The sequence below is a fragment of the Haliaeetus albicilla genome, chromosome 12 (assembly GCF_947461875.1).
Source record: "Haliaeetus albicilla chromosome 12, bHalAlb1.1, whole genome shotgun sequence".
NCBI classification, from domain to species: domain Eukaryota; kingdom Metazoa; phylum Chordata; class Aves; order Accipitriformes; family Accipitridae; genus Haliaeetus; species Haliaeetus albicilla.
In genome coordinates, this window is record NC_091494.1 from 34,255,805 (window position 1) to 34,278,638 (window position 22,834).

Below are 22,834 nucleotides of genomic sequence, written 5' to 3' on the forward strand. Positions count from 1 at the left end.
GGAATTTCTAAGTGACTTCAGAAAACAGACTGCTGTTTCTGTTAGGAGATCAGTTTTGTGTTACATACTTTAAGATAAGTTGACCAGATACTGGGAGCATCAAAGTACCAGGTCCACAGTTGTTGGCAGTGAATGATATTTTGATGTTTCAGAGGAAGGGAGGAATCCCCTCTCAAGGCAAATAATGTATTAAGGAGTGACAAGTGCAGGACAGGGGCATAATTTGACAGTGAGAAACCCCAAAGCATGGGATTAATAAATTATAAATTGAGGTCAAACAAAACCACTCATCAAGCGTTGTCTATGACTCCCTGTAGGAGCAAATCTTGCACCCATACTTTCAAATTACAGCATTTAGTTTCAAGCTGTGTGATCACACCTATACATGCAACTCATCCATAAACTTACGGCCCTGGCTGAGGGCTTTTCCTCCATTAATTCCCTTGAAAGGATATTGTAGGATTTTACTTTGTGAATGGGGAGGCGGTGTGGCCTTGTATCAGTGTTACTTCTTCATAACAAGTCTTCCTTTCTTTAGGTATTTTTCCTCTTCTCTCACCCAAATGTTTATTTATAAAGATTTGGTATGTCTTTTAATGTTGGGTTTGTTTTTTTTTAAATGCTACAGTGTGGAAGACTTTATGCCCAATCCAAATCTCTTTTGTTGCAATTTAAATTCAGTACTACTTAGCACAGCTAAAGTGGAAAGATTTTACTCCATTCTTCTCTACCTCTGTCTTTAACACCTATTTGAATACGGAGGTTGCCATCTCTTTAGATTAAGTGAATCCAAGTCTGAAGTTTTTTCCAAGGGCCCATGCTTTTTTGATCTCCAATCCTTCTTGCTGTTTTCTTGAGACTCTTCAGCTGATCTGTATCTCTGTTCCTATAGATAGTCCTAAACTGGACACAGTACAGGAGCTGATGAGCTTCTGACCATTTGTGACATTGTTGCTTTGCCTTTGAATTGAGATCCCCTGTAATGCCTGGGTTTTTTTCCTCCCCCAAACTGGTGTTTAGCCAGTTGTTCCCTATGCTGTATTGATATATATGATTGTTCCTGCCAAACATGGTAACCTGCACTCTGCTTTGTTTGTACATCTTGAGTTTATCAGGTTGTTCTGAATACTGTCAGTCCTTAATTGTTTTGCAGCCCCGTGACTTGACATACTCTGGAAACATAATAAGTGCACACGTGTTTCCAGCAGCAAAGTTGTTAATAAAAATTTTGCTGCTGGATGTGTGGCATACTGCAACAAAAATCCATTGTTTTTCTGCCTTGTGGAAAGGGGAAGTGCTGAGCTTACTTATTTTGTGGGTATTTTATTGTAATTTCATTTAGCTTATGTTCCTTACCTTCTCAGGAGGAAAAAAACCCCAACCAACCATGTTCTTACTAACAAAACTGTGCATGTTGCTTGAAAAGTCAATAAATTACTTCTGTTGCCTCCCTTTTGTCCTTTTCAAAAGCACTTGCAACTATGCCGTAGGAAAAAAATCAGGCTTTCTTTCCCCCTACAAATTCTTGTTAGCTGTTACTGATGTTTTTATCCCTTCCCCTTTTAAGTTAACATGCACAGTCTTTGCCATTTGCTAGTATTCTGGAGCGCCATCCATTTTCTGCTGATTCTTTAAGGTAATCTGTAATGACTTAGACACAGTTGTTCTTATAGTAAACTACATCAGGCCCAGCCAGTGGAAAAACATCCAATTTCTCTAGGGACTTTTTAAGCTGTTCTTACTTTTGCTGGCCTGATTTCCTATTGGGAGTGGTAGCAAAATGTTTAGTTCCATCTCCTTCCCCCTCCTCCCCCCTGCCAGTTCATGGAAGTTTTCCTGAGAAGTTGGATGATTCCGTCTTCCCAAATTTGGGGAAAAGAGACTTAAACACATCTCAGGATTCTGGCTTTGAGCTGTGTTCACCAGCCCTTTTGGGCGAGGAAGCCAGAATGAAACATTGCAGTGGTGGTGGCAGAGATCCTAGGGTGGGAGCAGCTTGGTTGTTGGCTCTTTGCTGCCCCTGCCACCAGCTTGGAGCAAAGCCTCCCTACGTAGGGAAGAGCACTGCAAAATCCCTCTGTGAAGCTGTTGTCATCTGCGGGCTCAGCACCAGTTCAGATGGTTGTTGGCCATCTGTTCCCAGCTGACGACTTTAGTGAAGGCTAAGCAGAAAGAAAAGTACTGTCACTTTAACCCTCATAGGGTCATCTGTCAATAGTCCCCCTTTCCCACTGAGTATCAAAACCAATGTTTCCTCTTGCTTATTAATGAAGCACTTAAAGGTTGATTTATTGTTACTTTTTATATGCACAATGCTAATACACTGTTGGCCTTCCTCATTTTTGTCCCCATGTGTTTGTGCTGTTTTTTTTCATATTCCTTCATATTTATTTGACCTAGTTTTGTGCGCTTCTTTCTTTTTTTTGAGGTGATTGGAGAGCTTGTAATTAGGGACCAGCTTGACTCTTCTTGATTAATGACTGAGCCTAGATATCAAGGGAAAAAAGCTGGCACTTTTGAAGTCACACCAGCTCCATGCCTTCACCGGTATTTACTCTGGAAAGGTCACAGAGAGCTGGGCCAGAGAAAGATGAAGCAGGAAACAAAATTAGCAATAGGCAGATGTGGAGGTTTGGTTTATCCATTCTAGTAGTCATGAAAACAGGGACTGCTGATGATACGGTGACTTCTTGCTTTATGTAGTATTCCCCCTATACTTTAGGGTATCTGCATTGTCATTTAGATTCTTGGTGATTTCCACGAAGCAATGCCTGCCTCTTACTATGTGACAGTATTTTTCAGTTGTCCTGAATTAATTGAAGCCTGCCTTTTTGTTAATTTTTTCATTCCATTTCATTGCCACCCTTCAAGCTGCGCTCTGCCTTCATGATCTCAACCACTTCTTTCTTACCATTTAGAATCAGATTTTGAAGAACTTTCTAAATAGTAATTTTCTTCATTTCTATTTGAAACTGTATGATAACTAGATTTTGAGAACTTGGTAGATGGTTACTTTGTGTTTTGTGTTTGTGCTGTCCAGACTCTCTGTTACCACTTGTAAGGATGCATGGCTCTGTTAGTTCCTTCCAAAAAGCCTACTCAGCATGCTTTGGTGGCCTGGATTATTTGTCAGTTCATTACGATTCTCGTTTAAAAATTTATTTTTTATGCTCCTCCCCACCTCTCATCATTATTTTTGGGAAAAATATGTGTGCAGAAATACATGATGCCCTGTTATATCGTGGGGAAAGTAAAAATCGGAGCAATACTTAAGCAATGGTATGAAATTTGCAGGATTTCTGTCAGTAACAGCAGCTTTCACAACTATCAAGGGAGGTTCTTTCCAGCATGAAGTAGGATATGAATTGAAGGTACAGGAGGTATTCCAGAATTAAGGTATGGGAGCTGTTCTCTTATTGGGCTAAACTAGGCAAAGGCATCTGTAGACCAAGATTATGAATGTTATTCTGAAGCGGTATTCCAAGCAGTTTTCCTATGTAAATAAATAAACCTTCAGCATCTTAAATACATGCAAACAAAATTCATTAGGCTGCTAAGTTTGGAGCTATGTCACATGGAGGGACAAGAGAAACAGGTATCTGTTTAGTCCTCAGCTATTGCAGAAACTTCTGAACTATAAAACACTGTGCGGGTAATAACCTTGCATGTAATAACACACATAGCCTCTACTTGAAGTTTGTTTAAGAACACTATGTTCTCAGAAGGCGTATTGTAAAATCCTGTTAGAATGTTACATCAGTGCTAATTCAAAATAACCAGTTGTGGCTTCAGATGTGAAAGCAATCCAATGTCTGATACCAGCTAGAAAACTGAAGTTCTCACTTACCTTAAAAAATAAAATCAGCCTAGATTTGTTAATTTTTTAAAAGGGATTAATAAGCCTTTCTGCAACAGGCATTGACAGAACATAGCCATAGTTCTCAAATTGTTCTGACCAGGACCTGCATTTTGTCTTGCTTTCCTATTCAGAGAGAGCTCTTAAGCTTGTGTACTTTAAAGATAACCTTGGTTTAGGTTTGGATTTAATAAGCTAATTGCAATCTGTAAAAAAACCGCTTGATGCTATAGTAAAACTCTTTGCACTCTGCTCATAAAAATCCCCCATGATTCTGATACATCAGATCCATATATATGAAAAAGGCAAAGTCCTACAAGTATATTCTAAGACACTTCTGGTTTAAATCATATGAGCTTTGTATTCATACATTTTTTAGCATGTTTCCTGTAATAAAGATTAAATTGTTGCTCAGGAAGTAAAACTGCAACACATGCCTTTGACAATGTAATCAAACTTTATATAGCAATGTTTTTATTGTTTTCCTTTTGTTTTGCTCTTAGATGACTAATTTCTGCCTAGAAGTGACAGCAAGAGTTGCCATCTGAGAGGCCACTTGGAGCTTTATTTCTATTTTAAGCATATTTAAAGCACATGTATTCAGAAGTGTCATTATGTAAATCAGTTTTGAAAATTGAACTCCATTAAAAATTATAGTGTCATTTTCTGAGTTAATCTGAGGCTATTTTAATCTCAGAAATGGAAAAAAACCAAACCAAAAAACAAAACCAAAACCAAACAGGTTTCCGCTAGGAGTGGCACTTCTACCTCTTATGTTGTAATTGATGTGATAATATGGTAATAAAATACATTGTATTTTTAATGGAACAAAATGTTTGCACTTCTTTGATTTGGAAAATCCTCTGACATGGTGTAGTACCTGCATAAGGGAGGGAATAACATAAAACAGTGCCTGGGAGATGTCAAAACAGAACCACCTTTAGAGGATAGAAAGGCTGGAAATAGAGAAGTTCGTAGTGGAGTCCAGTCTCAGTAATGAGACTTTGACAGTGATGAAAGTTGATCCCCAACATTGGATACTTATGATTTGGCTGGACAGGGTGCTGAGCCATCTTTGTCTAGACCATGTTTTTGCCAAGAAAGCTTGGACCAGATGATCCTTGAGGTCCCTTCCAACCTGATATTCTATATTCCGTGAAAGGAACTTGATATAAAATAAACAAAGGCGTAACAAGAAAGTTGGGAAGTATGTACTTTCATAGCTTAAAGAAAACTTTGCAAATTAGGCAAAGTGCTGGTGATGTTTGTGGGGGTTTTTTTGTGTTTTGTTTTTGTTTTGTTTTAAATACTGTACTGACTGTTGAAAGGGTTTAAATGTAATTATGATGTTCTGGAATGGCTGTAATGCCCTGGATTTTCTTAAGTACTAGCAAGAGGAAACCAAAAGGTTTCTTATTTTGCACTGACTTGTTTCATTCACCTGCTTTAAAAAAACAAAAAAAGGCTAGAGCTTCCCTTGGCAATAGCCTGACAGTTTGGGAGAGTTCACCTGAAGACATGGGTTTTTTGTAGAGTCTGATGTGACTAGAGTAGGAAGCACTAAAAATGAAGGGACTGGATGTTGTTACTTTGTAGTTACTGAAATCCTGGGGACTTCTGTTCTTCTCTGGAGCTAACGGGAATAAAGTCAAATCTATTAAGGTTTCAACTCAGTTTCTTTTGGCAATGTAAGTCATCACTTTTTCCAAAGTCCTAGAACAATTCATTTAAAAGTACAATTTTAAGTACCCTTTCCTTAAGTGCAATATTAAGTATGTGATGCCAATACCCACCTGCAACTCTTAAGAGCAAATGTTTCTCAAACACTGATTTACAGTACAATATTTGAAAGGTGGCCCTTTGAAATTGGCATAAAATCGAGCAGTCATGCAGATGATGAATTTTTGGTCATGGCAGAAAGTGATTCAGGTATTTAAAATACAGATATCTAATGCCACTTTAGATGTCCTGATCTCCAGTTGTGCACCAAGCACTTCCAGATGTGCCTGACCTCCAGCTGCTATTCCAGACTCTGGGTCTTGCCATATCTGTCACTTCTGTAAATAGTTTGAGTGCTGTAAAGTGTCTAAAAGGGCACTAACACCTATGTTTAGACCTCTGAATTGCTTACTGTAATGTTTTATTGTTTTGGGTAACACAAGGAAAGGGAAGCTGCTTTTGGTTTAGTCTGGCGCACTGTGTAGGATGTCTGTAAGCATTAAAGCATGTACAGTAGGCAAAATCAATATTTTCAGGCAAGTGAAAAAGCCAAAAACCAGAACACCCTTCAACAGCCAAAACCTCAAAAAATGGACTACGATATTCCTTTTTTATAAAAAGGGAAGCTATATAAGAATGTGCAAACTTGTTAAAAGGAAAATAAAAAAAACAAAGGCATGGGGAGTGTTTGAAGACACTATGTGCAAAATCTGAAGAGTATCTGTTTCTCCTTTAGGTAAAGAGCAGCCAGCAGCCAGCACGCCCCCCCCCTGCAGACCTGTTGTGATAAAAAAAAAATTGAGCAAAGAGTTTTGTAACTAAAAAGACCTTTTAAAAAAAAATTCAAAAAAAAAAAAAGGGCAGCGGGAGTCTGTAGGCTTTGGCAAGTTAAATGTAAAGCAATAATAACTTAGGCTAAAAGTGATCTCAATGAATAATTGGAAGACATCCAATCTAATAATAATAATAGTAATGGTTTCAGCCCATCAGAAACAGAGTATTCTCAGAATATCTGTAAGGCTGATAAATGATTGGGACCTAAAGAGCTGTCAAGGAAGATAAAACAGTTATAGAGAAGTAAATTAATTATTTGCATTGGTATTTATTTGGAAGGATGTTGGGGAGGTTCATTGTTACAACCATTTATTATGGTGATGGACAAAGAAAGCGTAGATAGTGAGGTTTCAAATAGATTTTCTTCTTGATTTGAGATAACTTAGGTTAAATTTTAACCAAGATGCTACTGGAACAGCCTTGTGTTGTATTCATGCAGATTCTTCAGCTAGAATTTACAGGATGAACACAAAATATGATGATTTGAATTCATCTAGGCCTTAGTTTACAACTCCTTGAGAACAAAATTGATGCATATGAGAAATTAATAGGGTATGTGTTTGATCAAAAAAAGAAAAATAGTTGGAAAATAATGTACTTGCTCGTGATCATTAAGGTATATTGTGAATCATAGCTGTTGAAAACCAGCAGAACTTGCAATAATTACCTGGGCTTTGTTCTTTTTTTCAGTTTTAAACTCTCTTTCTTTAGAATGTGCTAATATTAATTAGTACTTTTGAGTGATTGTGGAAAGAGGTTCCAAATAAAATCAATTCTTTCTGAATTTCATTGTCTACTATTGAATTTGTCATCGGTTTCAATTTTGGAACAGCTTTTTGTAATGCCTGTAATACAGCATTAGAAACAGCCTTTTTAAAACATGAGATGTGTAAAGTTAGCAATATAAGTATGGATTATTTACCTTCCTAGATAAAACTTCATCTTACTGAAATGCTTTTCCCAACCTTTATTCTTATCAGGGAGAAAGAACAAGAAACACAAGAAGAGGAACATTTGATGGAAGAAAAGAAAAAGAAAAAGCAGGAAGAAAAGAAAAAGAAGGAAGGTGCTCAGAAAAAGGTTTGTTCATGTTTCTGTTTTAAATGATATATTCCCTTTTACGTGGAACATACCGATACTGATTCTGCAGCCTTTACTTCTGTGAATAATTCTGACACAAGTGAGCAGTCTTGTCGACTTTGAGTGAGGCTGCGGTCAGAAAATCTCTGCAAAAGCAGTTGTGACAGTTCATTAGCACTCCCCAAGCTGTTTACCATCCCTTGATGTTAAGTTACTGCTCCCACAGCTGTGTCACGTGAATGTTCCTCATCAATGTCAATGCAAAGTTAACTGGATTAGTCTCAACTGATACTGAAGTGACTGTGGATTCCAATGCCGTTGTGCATTTTCTGTGGTGTGCATTTTCCTGCCTCATTTTCTGGATTACATGGTTAGTTTTAACCTTAAACAGCCCTTAGGGTATGGATAGGAATTGATCACTGTCTTTTCCAGTATAAAAATTAGGCATCATAAAAAAAAAAAAGTGCGTAGATTCCAAACAGTTAAAAAAAAAAAAAAAAAAAAGAAGACGGGTCTTCATAAAATGTGCGGTTAATCTGTGTAAGCTAATAGTATGTATGGATTCCAAGGGATACTGCACAAATTCAGGGAAGTTAACTCTGTTGAGTGTTAAAAAGTTCAAACACATACTGTTTGGTTCAGGAAGCCTATGAACCTCAAGTGACAGAAGGCTGGCTGGGTAGATGGGGGTACTATCATACTGCTTGCCATGTTTTATACTGTCTCTTTGGTATCTACTTTTGGCTTCAGTCAGACAAGGGTAGCCATTCTTACGTTCCCAATACATGGAGTTAAACTAACATTCTCCAGTCCTTAATTGGAACTAATGCCTGATTTATGTAAGCAGTTTCTGCAGTAAGTTAGACCTGCAGCCCTATAATTATTAGGTATCATTTTGGACATTGACTAGTAGTTGATTTGTTTTGTTCTTTTCTTTCAGGCTGCTGAACAAAAAACCAAAGGTAAATTCATGTTTATTCTGTATGAACCATTTGATATTTTTGTAAGTTTGTTTAAAAAATGTGCTTGTACTTTTTATTCTTTGTGTCTTTTTAATGGGGAGATTAACTACTAGGATAGTTCTATTCTTAAAGTTTTGTTGGAGGAGCTGACTATATGTTGGGATTCTCAGCATAAGCTTTTTCTTTGCTTATCTTGCTGGGTATCGCGTGGCACCTTTTTGACAAGAATATATGGATTAAATTTCTGTGAAACATAACCCAACATATGTCATCTTTTTTTATCTAATGTCAAGACAGATGTAGTTTTCCATTTAGTTGTTAGTAGTTATTTATCTATTTCAAAGACAACTAATTGCCACTAAAAAGGTTAATCTCTCCCCCTGCATGCACGATTCAGCTCAATTTAGTGAGTAAAGTAAATTCATTGAACTTAGGAGAAAGCTATTTCCCCCACCGCCACCTCTGCCTTTTTTTCTTTCTGTGTGGGTTTTCTGCTTGACAAGTGAATTGAACTGGTTTGCAGCATGGTCCAGGAAGGGGCAGAGGTAAGCAAGGCATTCTCCTTTTTGGGGCAGTAAACTCTTAGGTGCCCTAGGAGAAACATTAATGAAGCTATGGCCTTAAAAAAGGCAAGGAGGAGAGTCAAGGTAATGCCTCTCTTCCGCAACTGTTGGCTTACAGGTATTTTATCTAGTCTGTCCTTTGATTTACATGGCACCACACATAACTGAGGGCTGTGGAACAGTTCTGAACGAGTTAATATGCACTGTTATTTATTGCTGGGTAATTAGGTGACAGACAGGCAAGTAGAGCTTCCCAGATTCCCAAAGCCTGAGAGTTAGAGAAGAGCCAAACCTAACATATGGGTTTGACAAAACAACTCATGTTTCAAACACTTTTTATGTATTTATACAGCAGAAATTACTTCTTCAGTAATACTGAAGTCAGAAAAATGGAGTCCAACTACATGATGAAGAAACTGTAACAAGTAATTTATTGAAATTCTGTCCTTTTCTTTCCAAATTTTTCTTACATAGAAAGTGTGAAATCAGAAAATTTTAGTCTGAATTCTGTTGCACCCACCCATTAACATCTTACCTAGTTTGTAACAGTGAATTTTGCTTTCAGGAGGAGAAGGTAGCAGAAGTAGCTAAGCCCCTTGAAATCTTAAGTACATGAAAAGAATCAGAATTAAGATACATCAGAGCGATTTCTATCTAAATGGAATATTTCTGTTTCCACAGTACTACGTGTTTTGTTCTCTGTATCAGCCGGTTTCTGTGTGAAAAGGTTTCACTGTTCCGTAATGTATTATAATGACTTTTTAATACCATAATTCAATGGCAGATGTTTTTGCTGTCAAAGTAACTAAGTTCATTTTCACCTGTTAATAGAGTGGCTCTTCTTTTCTGTTAATATTGAAACATGGTGCCTTCTGCTTTCCTCTGTGGGATATTATTATTTCTGTCTTTGTTGTGACAGCTTTGTTTTTAATTGCTTGAAAATGTTAAGTTTAAGTTTTTAAAAGTAGCATGATAATAACTCTGTTTTTTCTGGTATGCTTGTGAGTTCATTTCTTTCAAATTTAGGGACTGTGTTTCTCCATCTGTTTGGGGTTTTGGGGGGGGGTCAGGTCTGTTATCTTTGTATTTAAGTGTCCTATGCTACTCCTATGAAATATGAATTGGGAAGACCACGACAGTACGTAAGGGTAGTTATGTTAAAGATTAAGCAGTTCTGGCTTTCATAGTTTCGTCTATCAGAAGCAGTAATGCACCTTTTTGTAGTTGGGCTTCATTGGGAAGAGTTGACCTGGCCTGTAGAGAAACCAAACCTCTCCTGTTCATATTTAGTACAAGGGGTAGTGGTTATTTACAGTCATATGGATGACCCTTCTAGTTTGCTTTGGCAGGCAACTACTAGTTGCTTTTAAGGTTGGTCTGTGGGAATGTTTTATTTCCATTTTATGGTAATGTTCTCTTACATTTCTCTTTCGGAGGGATGTACACAAGCTTATGATAGGTAGCAGGAATTCTTAAAATGTAGAAAATACTAATTCTAGATCAATGAGGAAAAAATTGGCTGAACTTTTTTCATAGAATATTCAAAGTTGACTGTAAACTTTAACGCAGTACTGCATCAAGTATTTTATTTTGATACATTTTCAAGGTTGAGTGACAACTGCTACTAGAACTAAAAGGCAACACAGATTATCGTTGACTTTAGTTCATTTATTTCATATCTGGGACACAGCAATTAAATTCATTGTAAAAACAGGATGACACAGTAAAACTGGGTGAATTGACTGCAGCAGGTACTGCATGCCAATGTATGGGATGTATTAAATCAAAGATTAAAACTGGGCTGGAACCGAACCTTTTGCAAAATGTTCCTATACCTAGATTTTGGTAGGCAAGATCTTTATAAATGTGACTTGATGTAGCTGCTTGTGGTAACTTAGAAAAAAAAATACTTCATTTTATGTATGTGTCATTCAGTTCTGCAACTGAGTTGCTATAGCAATGAGAGATGCTTACACTGTTTGGATCACATTGGAGAAAAGTAAATTATACAACTGGAGGTGGGATATGGAAGGATTTTTCAGTTTCTGGTTTTCAGGTGATTGGAGACAATATGTTTATACCATTTCTTGTTTGCTCTCAGCTGTATTTTTGAAGAAGGCACTTTCTTGAAGTAGCTAGGATGGGACAAACGGTGGGACTTGATAAGCAGTAGGAAAGGCTAGCCCTTTCAGTTGGCTTATTCTGTACCAGAAAACAGAAATGCTGTGATCAAGGTGCTTTTTAATTTTTTAATTAATATTAAGATTTTCATTTATTTCTCTAGAACAATGGAAAATGTGGAGATACTGTCCTATCTAATAATTAACTTGTATGCTTTGTATGTGTAGTTAAAATTCGCTGTAAGATGATACTGGCTGTTGCATGTTCAGTTGCTGGTGAGGCCTCAGGAAAGAGAAACTAGTAAGGAGGAAAGAGGTTTCCTGTGGGTGTGTGTATATGGCGTGTTGTCAGTTAAATATTGCTCTGAGGCCTCTAGACAGAGCTGAATGTTTCCATTTGTGATGTGGAGCACAAAACCCTTCCAAAATAAACATGCATTTCCACCAATAGAGGAAAGGTATGTGGCTGCTTCTGGAGTTACTGGTCCAGGGGTAGGAAGTGCTCCCTTACACAGCTCTTGTGTCTATTTAAACAACTTAAATTATTTTTTCTGTTCAAACAAGGATCCAACTCTTTAAGTCTTCTCTACATAAAAGCTTCTTCAGTTTCTAATTTCTTTCTGCAACATTGTTTGCCAGAGTATTTTTGTTAGGCTGAATCTTTTATAAATACCCTGTTGGCAACAATTCTAGGGAATGTGTGAAAGGAAAAAAGATTGAAGAGCTGATAAGTAGCTGAAATGTTTCTCAATTACTTGAAAACAAATGAAAGTTGTCTTCCTGTTCAGCTGGAGAGGAGCGCTGCGAAATTAGATGAGGTGGGAAATGAACATGTTTTTATTGCGCGCTGTGCATTGTACTTCCATGTTACTGTTCTTTTATGGTAATTTTTTGAGAACAGGGCTATTGAGCACAGCCTATTAGAGTTTATTTTAAATGTGTAAACTCTTGCCAGTTTATATGCACTTGATAAAGAAACTTTGTGTATAAAGACTTTTGTAATGAAAACATTCAGCTGTAACTACCAGTAAGAGTTTTGTGCTGTATGGTAAATAGTCACTAGTATGGTAAATGGCTGTTATTTAATAACTACAGGGGACTTCTAAGAGAGCTATGCTTGTGATAAATACTATGAGGTCAACGGATTTTGCTGCCTACTTTTCTTCTAGCCATCTTGCTGTAGGTTTAGTCAGCACACAGGTGGTCAATTCCTTGACTGCTTTACTTCCATCCCAGCTGAATGCTATGCACTTTGTCTAAAATGAAATTAAAGTGCTGTTATTAAATAGCTTAAGTGGTTTGTTACTCAAACATCCGCCATGGTGATTGAAAGGCAAAGTATCTGTCCAGTTCTCCAGCATTATCTACAATGAAGGTAAGTGTTCAATCAGTAAACACAGACGTAAAAAGAGTTGAGTCTATACCATTTTTAGTCTGACATAGAAAATATTTTGGTAAATATTTGATTTGCAATGTTAGTCTGGAAAATATTTTTTTCTCTTTAGTCTAAAGCAGAGATGGCCAGCCTCTGCCACTTTGAACTTCATGATCCTGGTAGGTCTGTCTTTAGCATTTTCATGGCATGGGACCAGGAGGAGAGATGGGTGCTTTCCAAGGGGAAAATGGAAACTTCAGCTCACTGCTTATGGGGTGAAGCAGGATTGCAGAAGCTGGAATAGCTGCAATGATCCCGGGATTCAGAAGCCTGTCCAGCACTGCCCATCCTCTGTTAAAGTGGTATGATGGATCCTGAGCCGAGCATCATTCCCTTCTGCTTATGGTCTGTTTCTGGAGCTTTCCCCTCCCCCAGGCTGTCTGTGCCGTGTGTCTTGGGACTCTTCACTGTATGATGATCTTAATATGCAACTTGCAGAGTCAGGAAGGTTGTCTGCAGACTGAGAGATTATTCTACCAAGGTAGACGCTTTAATACATTTCATTTGGGGGGACTTAAAAGAACAGAAAGCATTTATGTGGTTGCTTGATAAACCATTTGTGGTGTCACAAATGTTGGCATACTTTCTTCAGATTGTTTTTAAATTTGCATAGCGTTTTTTATACTACAAGCAGTACTGTATATTTTGTCTGGAGGAACGTGGTCAACTGTATTGTAAACAGGAGTTAAAAGGAAAAAAGAGTGCACGAAAAGATCTGAGATCCTGTCTCCTGCTCTGGCATTTCTATTTGGATGACAGAATTAGTGGCATACCTTTCTTCAAAGCCAGGTATTTTGATTTCCAAATCAGCCATGTAGATTGTTGCATAGTTTTAAATTGGTTCTTTACTTACCCTGCCCAAATGGGCTGTTATAATGTTCTCTGCTTGTACTCATTTGGATGTGAATTACCTTCCTGTAACCTATACTCAATTCTGCTCATACAGAAATGCAGTTTTATGTACATTGATAATGTGCTCTTTCTGGTTGTGGCAGTTGTTACTGATGTTTAATGGTAGTTCCATAGGAAATAAGGAAAACTAAACTTTTTAGAGAATCTCATCAGTATTTTAAGTAGAATTATGACAGTGTGTAACACAATCAGTCTTTAAAAAAAAAAAAAAAGTTTTGAGTTTTTCTAGTTTGTGTCATATTATTGTAGGAACCAGCAGAGCGTTTTTACATAAGACTAGGAAGTGTTTCAGCCACAAATCAGGTATGATTTACAACAGACTTACAACCTCTGACTCATTTGAGTATTTATAGCTTATGCTTGAATATCTGCCTCTGCCATCTTGTTAGTTAAGTGCTGTGTTTGTACGGAACTGCTGAACATTGTAGTGACAAAATGTGCCATAAATCATCATTGCAGAAGGAGGGGGAGCACTGTAATAAGTTCTTCAATTAGATCTTAATATGCAGTCATTTGATAACCTAATGATAACCTATTGCCATACGTTAAGGCTTTATAGCACAAAAATGTTTTCTTTTTGATAAACTTTATCATGGTGGTGTTTTGCTATTATAAGCGTCTTTAAGCAAACATGAATTTGTTCTTATAACTGGCTGAGATATCGCTTCTCTGATAGAGAAGTAATTACGATTTTACAATCTGCAAAGAATAGAGTATGAAGATAATTCATAGAGTCCCTGCTATAATACTGGGTGAAAAGGAGTAGAAAATACAAAAAGATTAGAGCAGACAGGAGGAGAAATTTGCATAGTCACAGAGACAAGCAAGAAGAATGAGCTGTGAGGCTTGGAGTTAACCACTACAGAAAAAAACTTTGGTTTCCTGCTTATCGTTTCAGGTGGAATGGCTGTGACAAGCCATCTTGAGTTTCTGGTGGCAGTAGTTCAGTGCTATTTAATATGCTTTTTGCTCTCACAAGTGTAAGCAACATTATGGGTATCTTCAAATCAACATTGACATTATGAAGTGAAGAAGGAAAATTTAAGGTAACAAGTAAGTGTGTGGATAATCTTTGCTAAACTTAGAAGCTGTATTTGGCTTTCTGATCACGTTCTGTGTTGGTCTTGCTGTTTTGCTAGTCAAAGGTGTCCAACTAGAGATTAGTTGTGGCATTGAGAATTGGTGTCTTTTTGCAGGAAAGAGGGTTTGTCAAGGCTGGACACTCTGAGCCCTGCAACCAAGGATTGACAGTTCTGAAGGTTTAAGTCTTCTGTAGCTCTTGTGAAGCTGTAGGCTCTTTAGCTTTCAAATAAACACCCTTTTCGGACAATGAGACACCAAAGCAATTAGTACAGGTTTTTGGCAAAAACATTTCTCTCTTAAAAACAAACACACACAAAACTCCAGGGTTATTTGAAAATAAAACAGAAACCATGAGATATTCTTTCTAATGTGCTCCTGTCCTGAGCTGGATTTAGAGGACAGCTGCCCCCTGAAGAGATGCAGAGCATTTTGACGTCTTTGCCTGGAGTTACTTCTTTGTCTTACCGCTCAAGTAAGCACCTCCAGTCCCCTTCGGTGGCTGCCTTGTAAGCTTTGCAGATTCCTTGTCTGGGAATAGAAAAGTAGTTAAGAGCTCAAGTCAGAGATCTTTGATATTCTTAGTACTCCTCAGAGGTGATCTCCTTAGAGACAGTTTGTTGTAGTTTGCCATCATGCAAATTTAGGCATGTGCTTATAATATAAATACAGACAGAATATTGCTCTAGTCTTCCATGTGGTTTGCCTTTTCTCAGTTTCCTCCATTAGGAAATGATCTGGGCTTATCAGATTGAGGATGGTAACAGCCTGACCTATATATATGCAGTTTTAAAACCGGGTGAAAATGGGAGATTTCAAACGCTAGACACAGTTAATTGAAGGTATTTTTCAAATGCTCTAAATGTTGTAAGGGTTGATACCTTGCTTGAAGGCAGCAGGACTACATGCTTTCATCAGATTTCTCTTTACATTGTCCATTGTCGAATAAATTTAAAGCCTGGGACATTATCTCTACAAGAGTACTCCATGAAGAGAGAATAAGAACAAATTAGATAACACCAGTTTGGCTTTTCTCATCTAGACCTAATTGTCAGGGTGCCCCTTGGTGGTAATGCCACTCAGACAAATCCCTGGCTTGCTTTCTGAAAAACAAAACTACTGCCAATACAGTTGTTGACAACTGTATATTCTAGAGTATAAATTTTAACACAGCTACACAATGATAATAGTGGTAGTTATCATCAAACTGCATGCTGTTTTATGGTTATTTATCTGCCCACAGTGTGTGCTTTCATACTCTGCGATAGACCGCTTTTTCAGTAATGGGCATTGCCTAATGTGGTATATTTAAGCATGTAGACTGTGAAACAGTCAAACTGCTACCCTTTCTGGCATCACAACAGTTCAGACAAGAGCGTATATTCTGTTCTTCTATCGGTCTGCTTATCAAATAACTATTTTCCAATTATAAATCGAATGTTGTCTCATACTTGTTGTCTGTTAGAGCATATATGTCCCAGTATTAGAGACCAGATGCATTTTTCCATTTTAACATGCCACCACTATGTTCTGTATCTACTGATAATAACAGACAGGGAACACCCACACTGCATCTCTTACCTTTTTTTACCCACCCAGCAGAGTCTGAGGTTTGTTTTCTTGGAAGTGGCTTTATAGCACAGCTCACCTATTTTATCAGTGTGGTCCTCCTTTACTTTCTGAACTAAAGTCTGTCATTTGCTTTTACTCTTCTTTTAAAGAAACATGTAAATGAAGGCATTATCTTGTCTGTCTTGACTGTCTCGGGTCATTCTTTCATGGGAAACTGTGTTGGCTGCTGTGATGCCTTTTCCATGAAAATCTACCAGCTTTGATTTACCTGCAGTGTGCTGACCACTTTCTGTTATTAGATTATCATCTTACTACCTGGAGGAGGCTTGTATCACATATAAATATAGTATCTATAAGAACTGCAAACCATAAGCTTGAAGAGAGGTTCATCAGTAAATGTATTAGCTCTGTTTGGTACTATTGTTTTGAGATACATGCCAGTTTTCTAATGTTTCTTGATCCCCTCCTTGGGAAGGAGGAAACCGGCTTTGAACTGTAACACTAATACATGCTCTTGGGGTAGTTACTCTACAAATGCTGAAGAGGGTTATCTTGGGAAAATGAAAACATGTTTTGATTTGATTCTTTTACACTGTGTATGAAGCTTTTGGCCTGAGGGACCTTGTTGTTCTCCTGTTGACTGTCTGGTGTTGACATTCCTCTACTCTGAGAACCTAGGCTACCTCTTGACTTCCCTGTGTTTTGCTGGATTATTTTAATGTTTTTCCTGAATTGTTAAAAGGTGATAGCCCATACTTTACAAATCCTACAGGACTACTTAAAATGTCTGTTTAACCAGCTCATACTCTGGTAAAATGCTCTGAAGCATTCTGGTCGGGTTTGCATGGTGCATCTCATCTTTCAGGTTATTCGTGAACTGGTTTAGGCAGTGTAGTGTGCATTAGCATCCCAAGAGGTGGTTACGCATGAGGCTGATTGTAGGTCCAAGATCACCATGAGAGGAGGTGATTTTCTCTTTAAGCATCCTGCCCTAGCTTTGTGGCATGGCAGCAGTGGCTCATACTAAGCAGTCTTGTGGGACCTGTGTTTAATAGCACCACTAAATGCTTTGGACACTCCTCAGCTGCCCCGAGCATGTCAGCAACTATTAGTACTGTTTGCCCAAGGGCAACAGCTGAACTTGAGGCATGATTCAAGCTCTTGATTGCGTCTTCCCATGTTAACAGAAGTAGTTCTCCTCTGTCTTATCACAGAGTTTCCTGAAGATCCATCCTCCTGTTTTCAGGATGCTCTTAATGTTTCTGACATAATTTCCGATTTGGCTGCTTCTGCTGTCCTTTTTTTTCAGCAGTCTTTATGGAGCCAGACCTTTCACCTTTCCAAGGCCAGACAGGCTCTCATGAACTTTTGTTTTGAAGCACATGAATTACTAAGCTCCAGAACTGATGAGTCCTCAACTCCATTAAAAATTCAAATGCCACACTGAAGTCTTAGAATCGCAGGACTAGATATATCCCTTTAGATGAGCAAGAAGGGATTGTCTTATCTATCTGCCCACTGTCAGACAGGCCCAACGGATGTTCTTGAAAGACGTTTTGTTTATTGTTGGAAAGTCATTTTCATACTCGGCCTGAACAGTCTTTCCTGAAACTTAAGCCCATTCTTTCTCGGCTGATCTGCCCAGTATGTGGAGAGCAAATCTTTCCCCTCCTCTGCGGAGGCCTTTTTGTGTATCCTCTTTTTTACTTAACAGCCCATTCAGTTTTTCCTCATGCTAGTGTTTTCAAGCTGTTTTTCAAACCATAATTTATGTTTCTCCTCTTTGGAAGGCCTTCCAGTTAGTCCAGAATTTTTTTTTAAATGCAATATCTGTAATTGGAGGATTATTAAGTAGCCTTTGAGTTAACCTGTGTAACTATAACCTTACTACTGCTGTTTACAAGTAAAATCTAAGGCTTATTTTTTAATGCCTTTCAGGCTCACTCCATTGTACAGGTCTGTAATCCAACCTGTTTCATAGCAGTGCTGCTGCTGGTTGTTCTCGTTCAGTTAGCTGTCCCTGAACTCAGCTTGCTTTAAGAAGCTCCTAGATTTCAGATGCCCTCTTCTTTAATTCCGTAAGGATCTTGAATTGATAATGTGGAGTTTCTTCTTCCAACTATCCCCCTTTCTCCTTTTTCATCGCTAACCATTTTCTCTTTGCAGATAGTCCTCTGAAGTATACATTTAAATGTATTATTTGCTTTAATTTCCCAACAGTTTCTGCTGCAGTTGTTTAGGCCTGATTGAGAAACGATGAGAAAACTTCCTGACTGTGCTGGAGGTGGATTTCAATTCTTTTCTGATGTACGTATGAGGGAGGCCCTTCCCTTCCGTTCACTCTGGCATTTGCGTAGTGACTCTCTCCTCAACAGGAGAAAGTCTTCAGAGTGAAGTAGGAAGAAGATAATGTATTCAATGCTATGTTTCTGACATAGGCTCCATCATAATTCATATCTTGTTATCTGCCATCCTCCAAGAGTAATGATTTAATTTTTTTCTTTGTCATATAGTTATTTCTAATCTTGTCCAACAGTCACTGCAGGAAATCAAATGGGACGTCTTATTCAGCCACCTCAGTTGTTTAGCTCTTCCTTCCCAGAAAAGATTAACTAGCCTGTGGGTCCATGTTCTTCATCTTTTTTGTCCCGTTCCAACTAGCAAACTCTGGAACCCAGGCCTCTGCCTCACTTTTCCTTCACTGTACTTCTCAAAAACCTGTTTTGCCTTGTTGTTATGATGTACTTTTTAGCGTACAGAGCCTGTCTGTAGCTCTGTCCAATACTTCCCTTTGTGAAATTTCCGCTATATTGTACAATAAATATACAAAACCCACTAAATTTGCTAAGGTGATGCTTTAGTGCCTCACTACAGCTTGCTGCTGTAGCCTCCAGTTTTCCAGTACAAAAGACAGCTGATCTCTCAGCCAGGTCAGGTTTCTGTTCTCTTACTGTAGGTGAATGAGGCTTGCATTGGAAAACATACTTTCTCACTGTGGTCATTTGGGATCACTTTCTGGCTTATTTGGAATAGATTTTTCAAAAAGCTTGCCTTTTGACTTCTAATATTACAACTTTGGGTGCCTTTTCTTGGCAACTGGGAAGAGATCCTTCCTAAACTCTATTGCAGAGTTTGTGATCATTACCGTTTTTCTGTTTGAGTAGTTGCAAGGACTGTGTTGATAACTGCTTAGATCTTACTGGGAAGCTCTGTAAGTCATTCCTACTTCAAGAGACTCCTGCCATGAAAGTCACTCTATCTTGAAGAAGAGCTTCTGTCATGATTGGCTGTGGTGGTGGGGAGAGCATCAAACAAAAAAAGTGAAATCACATCAGAATTTCACCTGCAGATGTATGGCTTGCTTATATTCCTCTAAAAAGAAAAGCAGTAAAGAGAAGGCGAGTAGAGAATAAAGACGGTTTTGTTTATCGACACAGAACTAAAACTCTTGGAGGGTTTTGAAGGTATAGTAGCAATGCCTTTATCAAGCTGAAAGTTCAGGTTGAAAATGTTTTAAAGATTCTAAAATACTAAATTACTTTCTTATGTATTAGATAAGGTATTCTCACTATCTCTGGATGGTTTATAGCCTCCTGTCTGTTCAAATATGTTTTTGTGCAATGTTAGGATAACTAAGTCGATTCCATGAGCATGCACCGTATGTCTCCAGTTTGGTCCTTGAATACTAAATACAGTTTTGAATAGGAAGACTTTGTGATTTGGTGCCTTATTATAGTTACTAAGACTTAAAAAAAATCTAATTCTAACTTAAAATTTCTAGATAATAACTTAGATGCATAGTAACAATGAACACTTAAATCCGTAATCCCATTTTACTGATACCTGGAATGTAGGCAGGGTGTTGTACAGTTTACGGTGTTCCGCTCCATTGGATTGTCGCAGCGTTAATGCACCCTTGCTTTTCACCTTTGCTTTTATGCCTGTTTTTCAACTGAGATTCAGAAAATATTTTAAAATACTTATTTACTGTATTCTTTTAATGGAAGTATTGACTTCCCTATGGGTGTTTAACAGAACTTGAACTGAACCGTGTGCTTGGGCTGATGTCATTTGTCATCAGCGCAGCCAGTGGCAGATATGAAAATACCATGTGCTCCCCCTGCTGTTAATAGCTGCCTTCTAGTGCGTAAATGGAGTTTGTTTTTGAAAAGTAAAGTAATAATGTGGTTTGTAATTCTGAAAGATGATTAATGTTAGATAGGGCCCATTTTTGCCTGAAGTATCTTGGTGAGTCTTTAATATGAGTTAAAGATAAAGTCAGGGTCATCGGAACAGCATTAATACCATCAGTTGGCAATTATAACTTGCCCTTTATTTACACTGGGAACTGGGGGCCACTTAGATTTGCCTCCCAGCTGACTATCCTACTCTAATGTGCAAGAAACTACGTTAAGAAACCAAAGTTAATAATATATCGTTAGGTAGATCTGTAAAGCCATTAAAGAGCTGTTATTTTTGTAGCCTGCCTAGACAGGCATGGTATTTTCCTCTTTTTTTGCACTTGGACTTATTGCAAAAAGTTGGGGTTTTTTTTCTGCAAAAAGCAGAAATAAAGCTCTTTGGAAACTGGACATAATCACTGAAGTTGTGGGAATTTACCAAAAGCTTAAGCGTGTGTGTGGAAGAAAAATCTTAGGGTGTCACATATTAAACCAAGCTGTATTTCACAGGTGAACAGTCCTTAAAAGGCTGCTGTTATTTCTTTTGGGTAAGTCGAAGCATCTCTATGTGAAATAAATGTGTAATGTATGTGAAGTAATTAGGTATTCCTTCCTAGTAAGGGGAAGACATGTGTCTAAAATAAACTGAGCAGAATTTTTGAATTAAAATGAAGTAATAATATTAAGTTATTATTAGTAATCTTTATTAAAACATCTTTAATTTCTTTTAACATTCATGTAATAGAATCTGATTTACTGGGAGTGGCATTTAATTAATTTAATTCAATTTAGAGAGTTAACTCTATTACATATTAGTACAGAAAATTACCTCTGAACAGTCATTTCTCACTGGTGACATGCAATAAGTTAATTTAGCTCGGAGTTCGTTTGGGTGCATTGTGAGTTCTTAGTGAAAGTTGCTATGGTGACAGCCTGATCAACCAGAGCTGTCATCTGAAACAACAAATACACTAGCCCCGCTTTGCACAGTGACACCACTGCTGCTAGGCTATAAATGCTGACAGATGGATCCTCTCTGCTCCATGTTTTTTTCTGGTCATGGTCTTTTTCGCGAACTTGGTTGCTTACATCTTCAGCGATGCCAAGGTTGCATTGCAAGGAGTAGTGAAAAGCTTCCTAAGGAATGCTCGGTCATTAATAGACCTGCTGTGGCTGTACCCTTCTCACAAAAGGGGTTTTCTGTCAGGCTGTGTTCAACAAATTGAACCGAGCTTTTTATTTTGGCTTCATCTCAGCTGCAGTGAAATGATTGCAGAATCCCAGTCAGATTTTAGTTTGCTTTTATTTAGGAAATTTTCCTGAAGAATCTGAAAAGAAGGAGGTCTGAAAGCTGCTGGAACTGCTTTCTTCATGTTTCTGAATAATTTGAATCCTGGTTTTCGCATGTGGCATTAATGCACAGTGGCACTGGAGACACAAAAAATTTGTTCAGCCTAAACTGAATTAATGAAGAGCTTGTTTCAGATTCTCCAGGCTTTGCTATCAGGTGGATGAACTCTTGGTTCAAAACAAAAACTTCCAGTGAAGAGGCTGTCTTTGGGAAACTCATACAGGAAAACACTATCTGCATATTAAATGTCATGTTTAAGAGGAGGTCTCAAAAGAACTGAAATATAAATTCTAAGTTTAGTATATTTTCTTTTTTCCCCCTTCTAGATCAGTACGCAGACTTACGGAGTAGTTTGTTTTTTCTTAGAGCATGACTTTAATTGGGTTTATCTGAGTAAGGGATCATTCTTATTTTTGGGCTTCAAATTTTTCTCAGCTGCTCATTTCTGAAGGCAAAAGAGTGACATTTCCATAGGACTGCTTGTCTTTCTAATACTAGGAACTGCATCCAAAATGGGATGTAGAACCCCAAACAAAAGATATAAAATAGATATAAAATCTGTGAAATTTTGTAGGTACAGTCTCCTAAAGTGGTAACGATGTCACTGTGGGTTTTATATGTTTTTAGGAACCTACTTGCTCAAAGCATTGATTCTCAAAATAATTTTGTAAAATATAAATGAACACATCTTCAGTTAGCCCAATAAGGATTCAGACTTTGAAATCTAAGGCAAAAATATTTCAGATTTAGCTTTTATTGAGTTGGCTACATACACAGTTTCTCTGGGTGATGCTACCTAAGACTTGGAATATGTGCACACTGCTGGGGAGGAGGGGAAGCTGGTCCATGCTGATCTCTTTGTTGGCACTACTTCAGTTATTTGTGCTGATTTAAAATGATAGCTCAGATATCTCTATGCTATCTTTAGGACTGTAGTATAAACATACTCTTAAGCCTTCTTTTGAGATAGAATGTGAACTGGAAGGGTTATGCCAAAATTACAGAGGCCTTTTACTCGTTGCTAACAAAATTGTTACTATTTTAGTATTGCATATAAAATATTCATTTGGTACCATAAATGTACATGACAGTAGAGCCAAGGCTTTGTGTTTACATGGGGCTCTAGTCAATTTGACATGTATGCCTAGTCCCATGATTTCAGCAGCACA

The 22,834-nt window shown here is 37.8% G+C and overlaps 1 protein-coding gene across 8 annotated transcripts in view; it reads left to right on the forward strand.

Moving 5' to 3' along the window:
- The window catches only part of TNRC6C (trinucleotide repeat containing adaptor 6C), a 111,409-nt gene that overhangs the window by 14,344 nt on the left and 74,231 nt on the right, over positions 1-22,834 (forward strand). For all 8 annotated transcript variants that reach the window (XM_069798957.1, XM_069798961.1, XM_069798958.1 and 5 more), the window contains exons 2-3: positions 7,390-7,489; positions 8,430-8,451. In XM_069798957.1, the coding sequence (XP_069655058.1) occupies positions 7,427-7,489; positions 8,430-8,451 (85 nt within the window). In that variant the 5' untranslated portion in view covers positions 7,390-7,426. The remainder of the gene's footprint in view (positions 1-7,389; positions 7,490-8,429; positions 8,452-22,834) is intronic.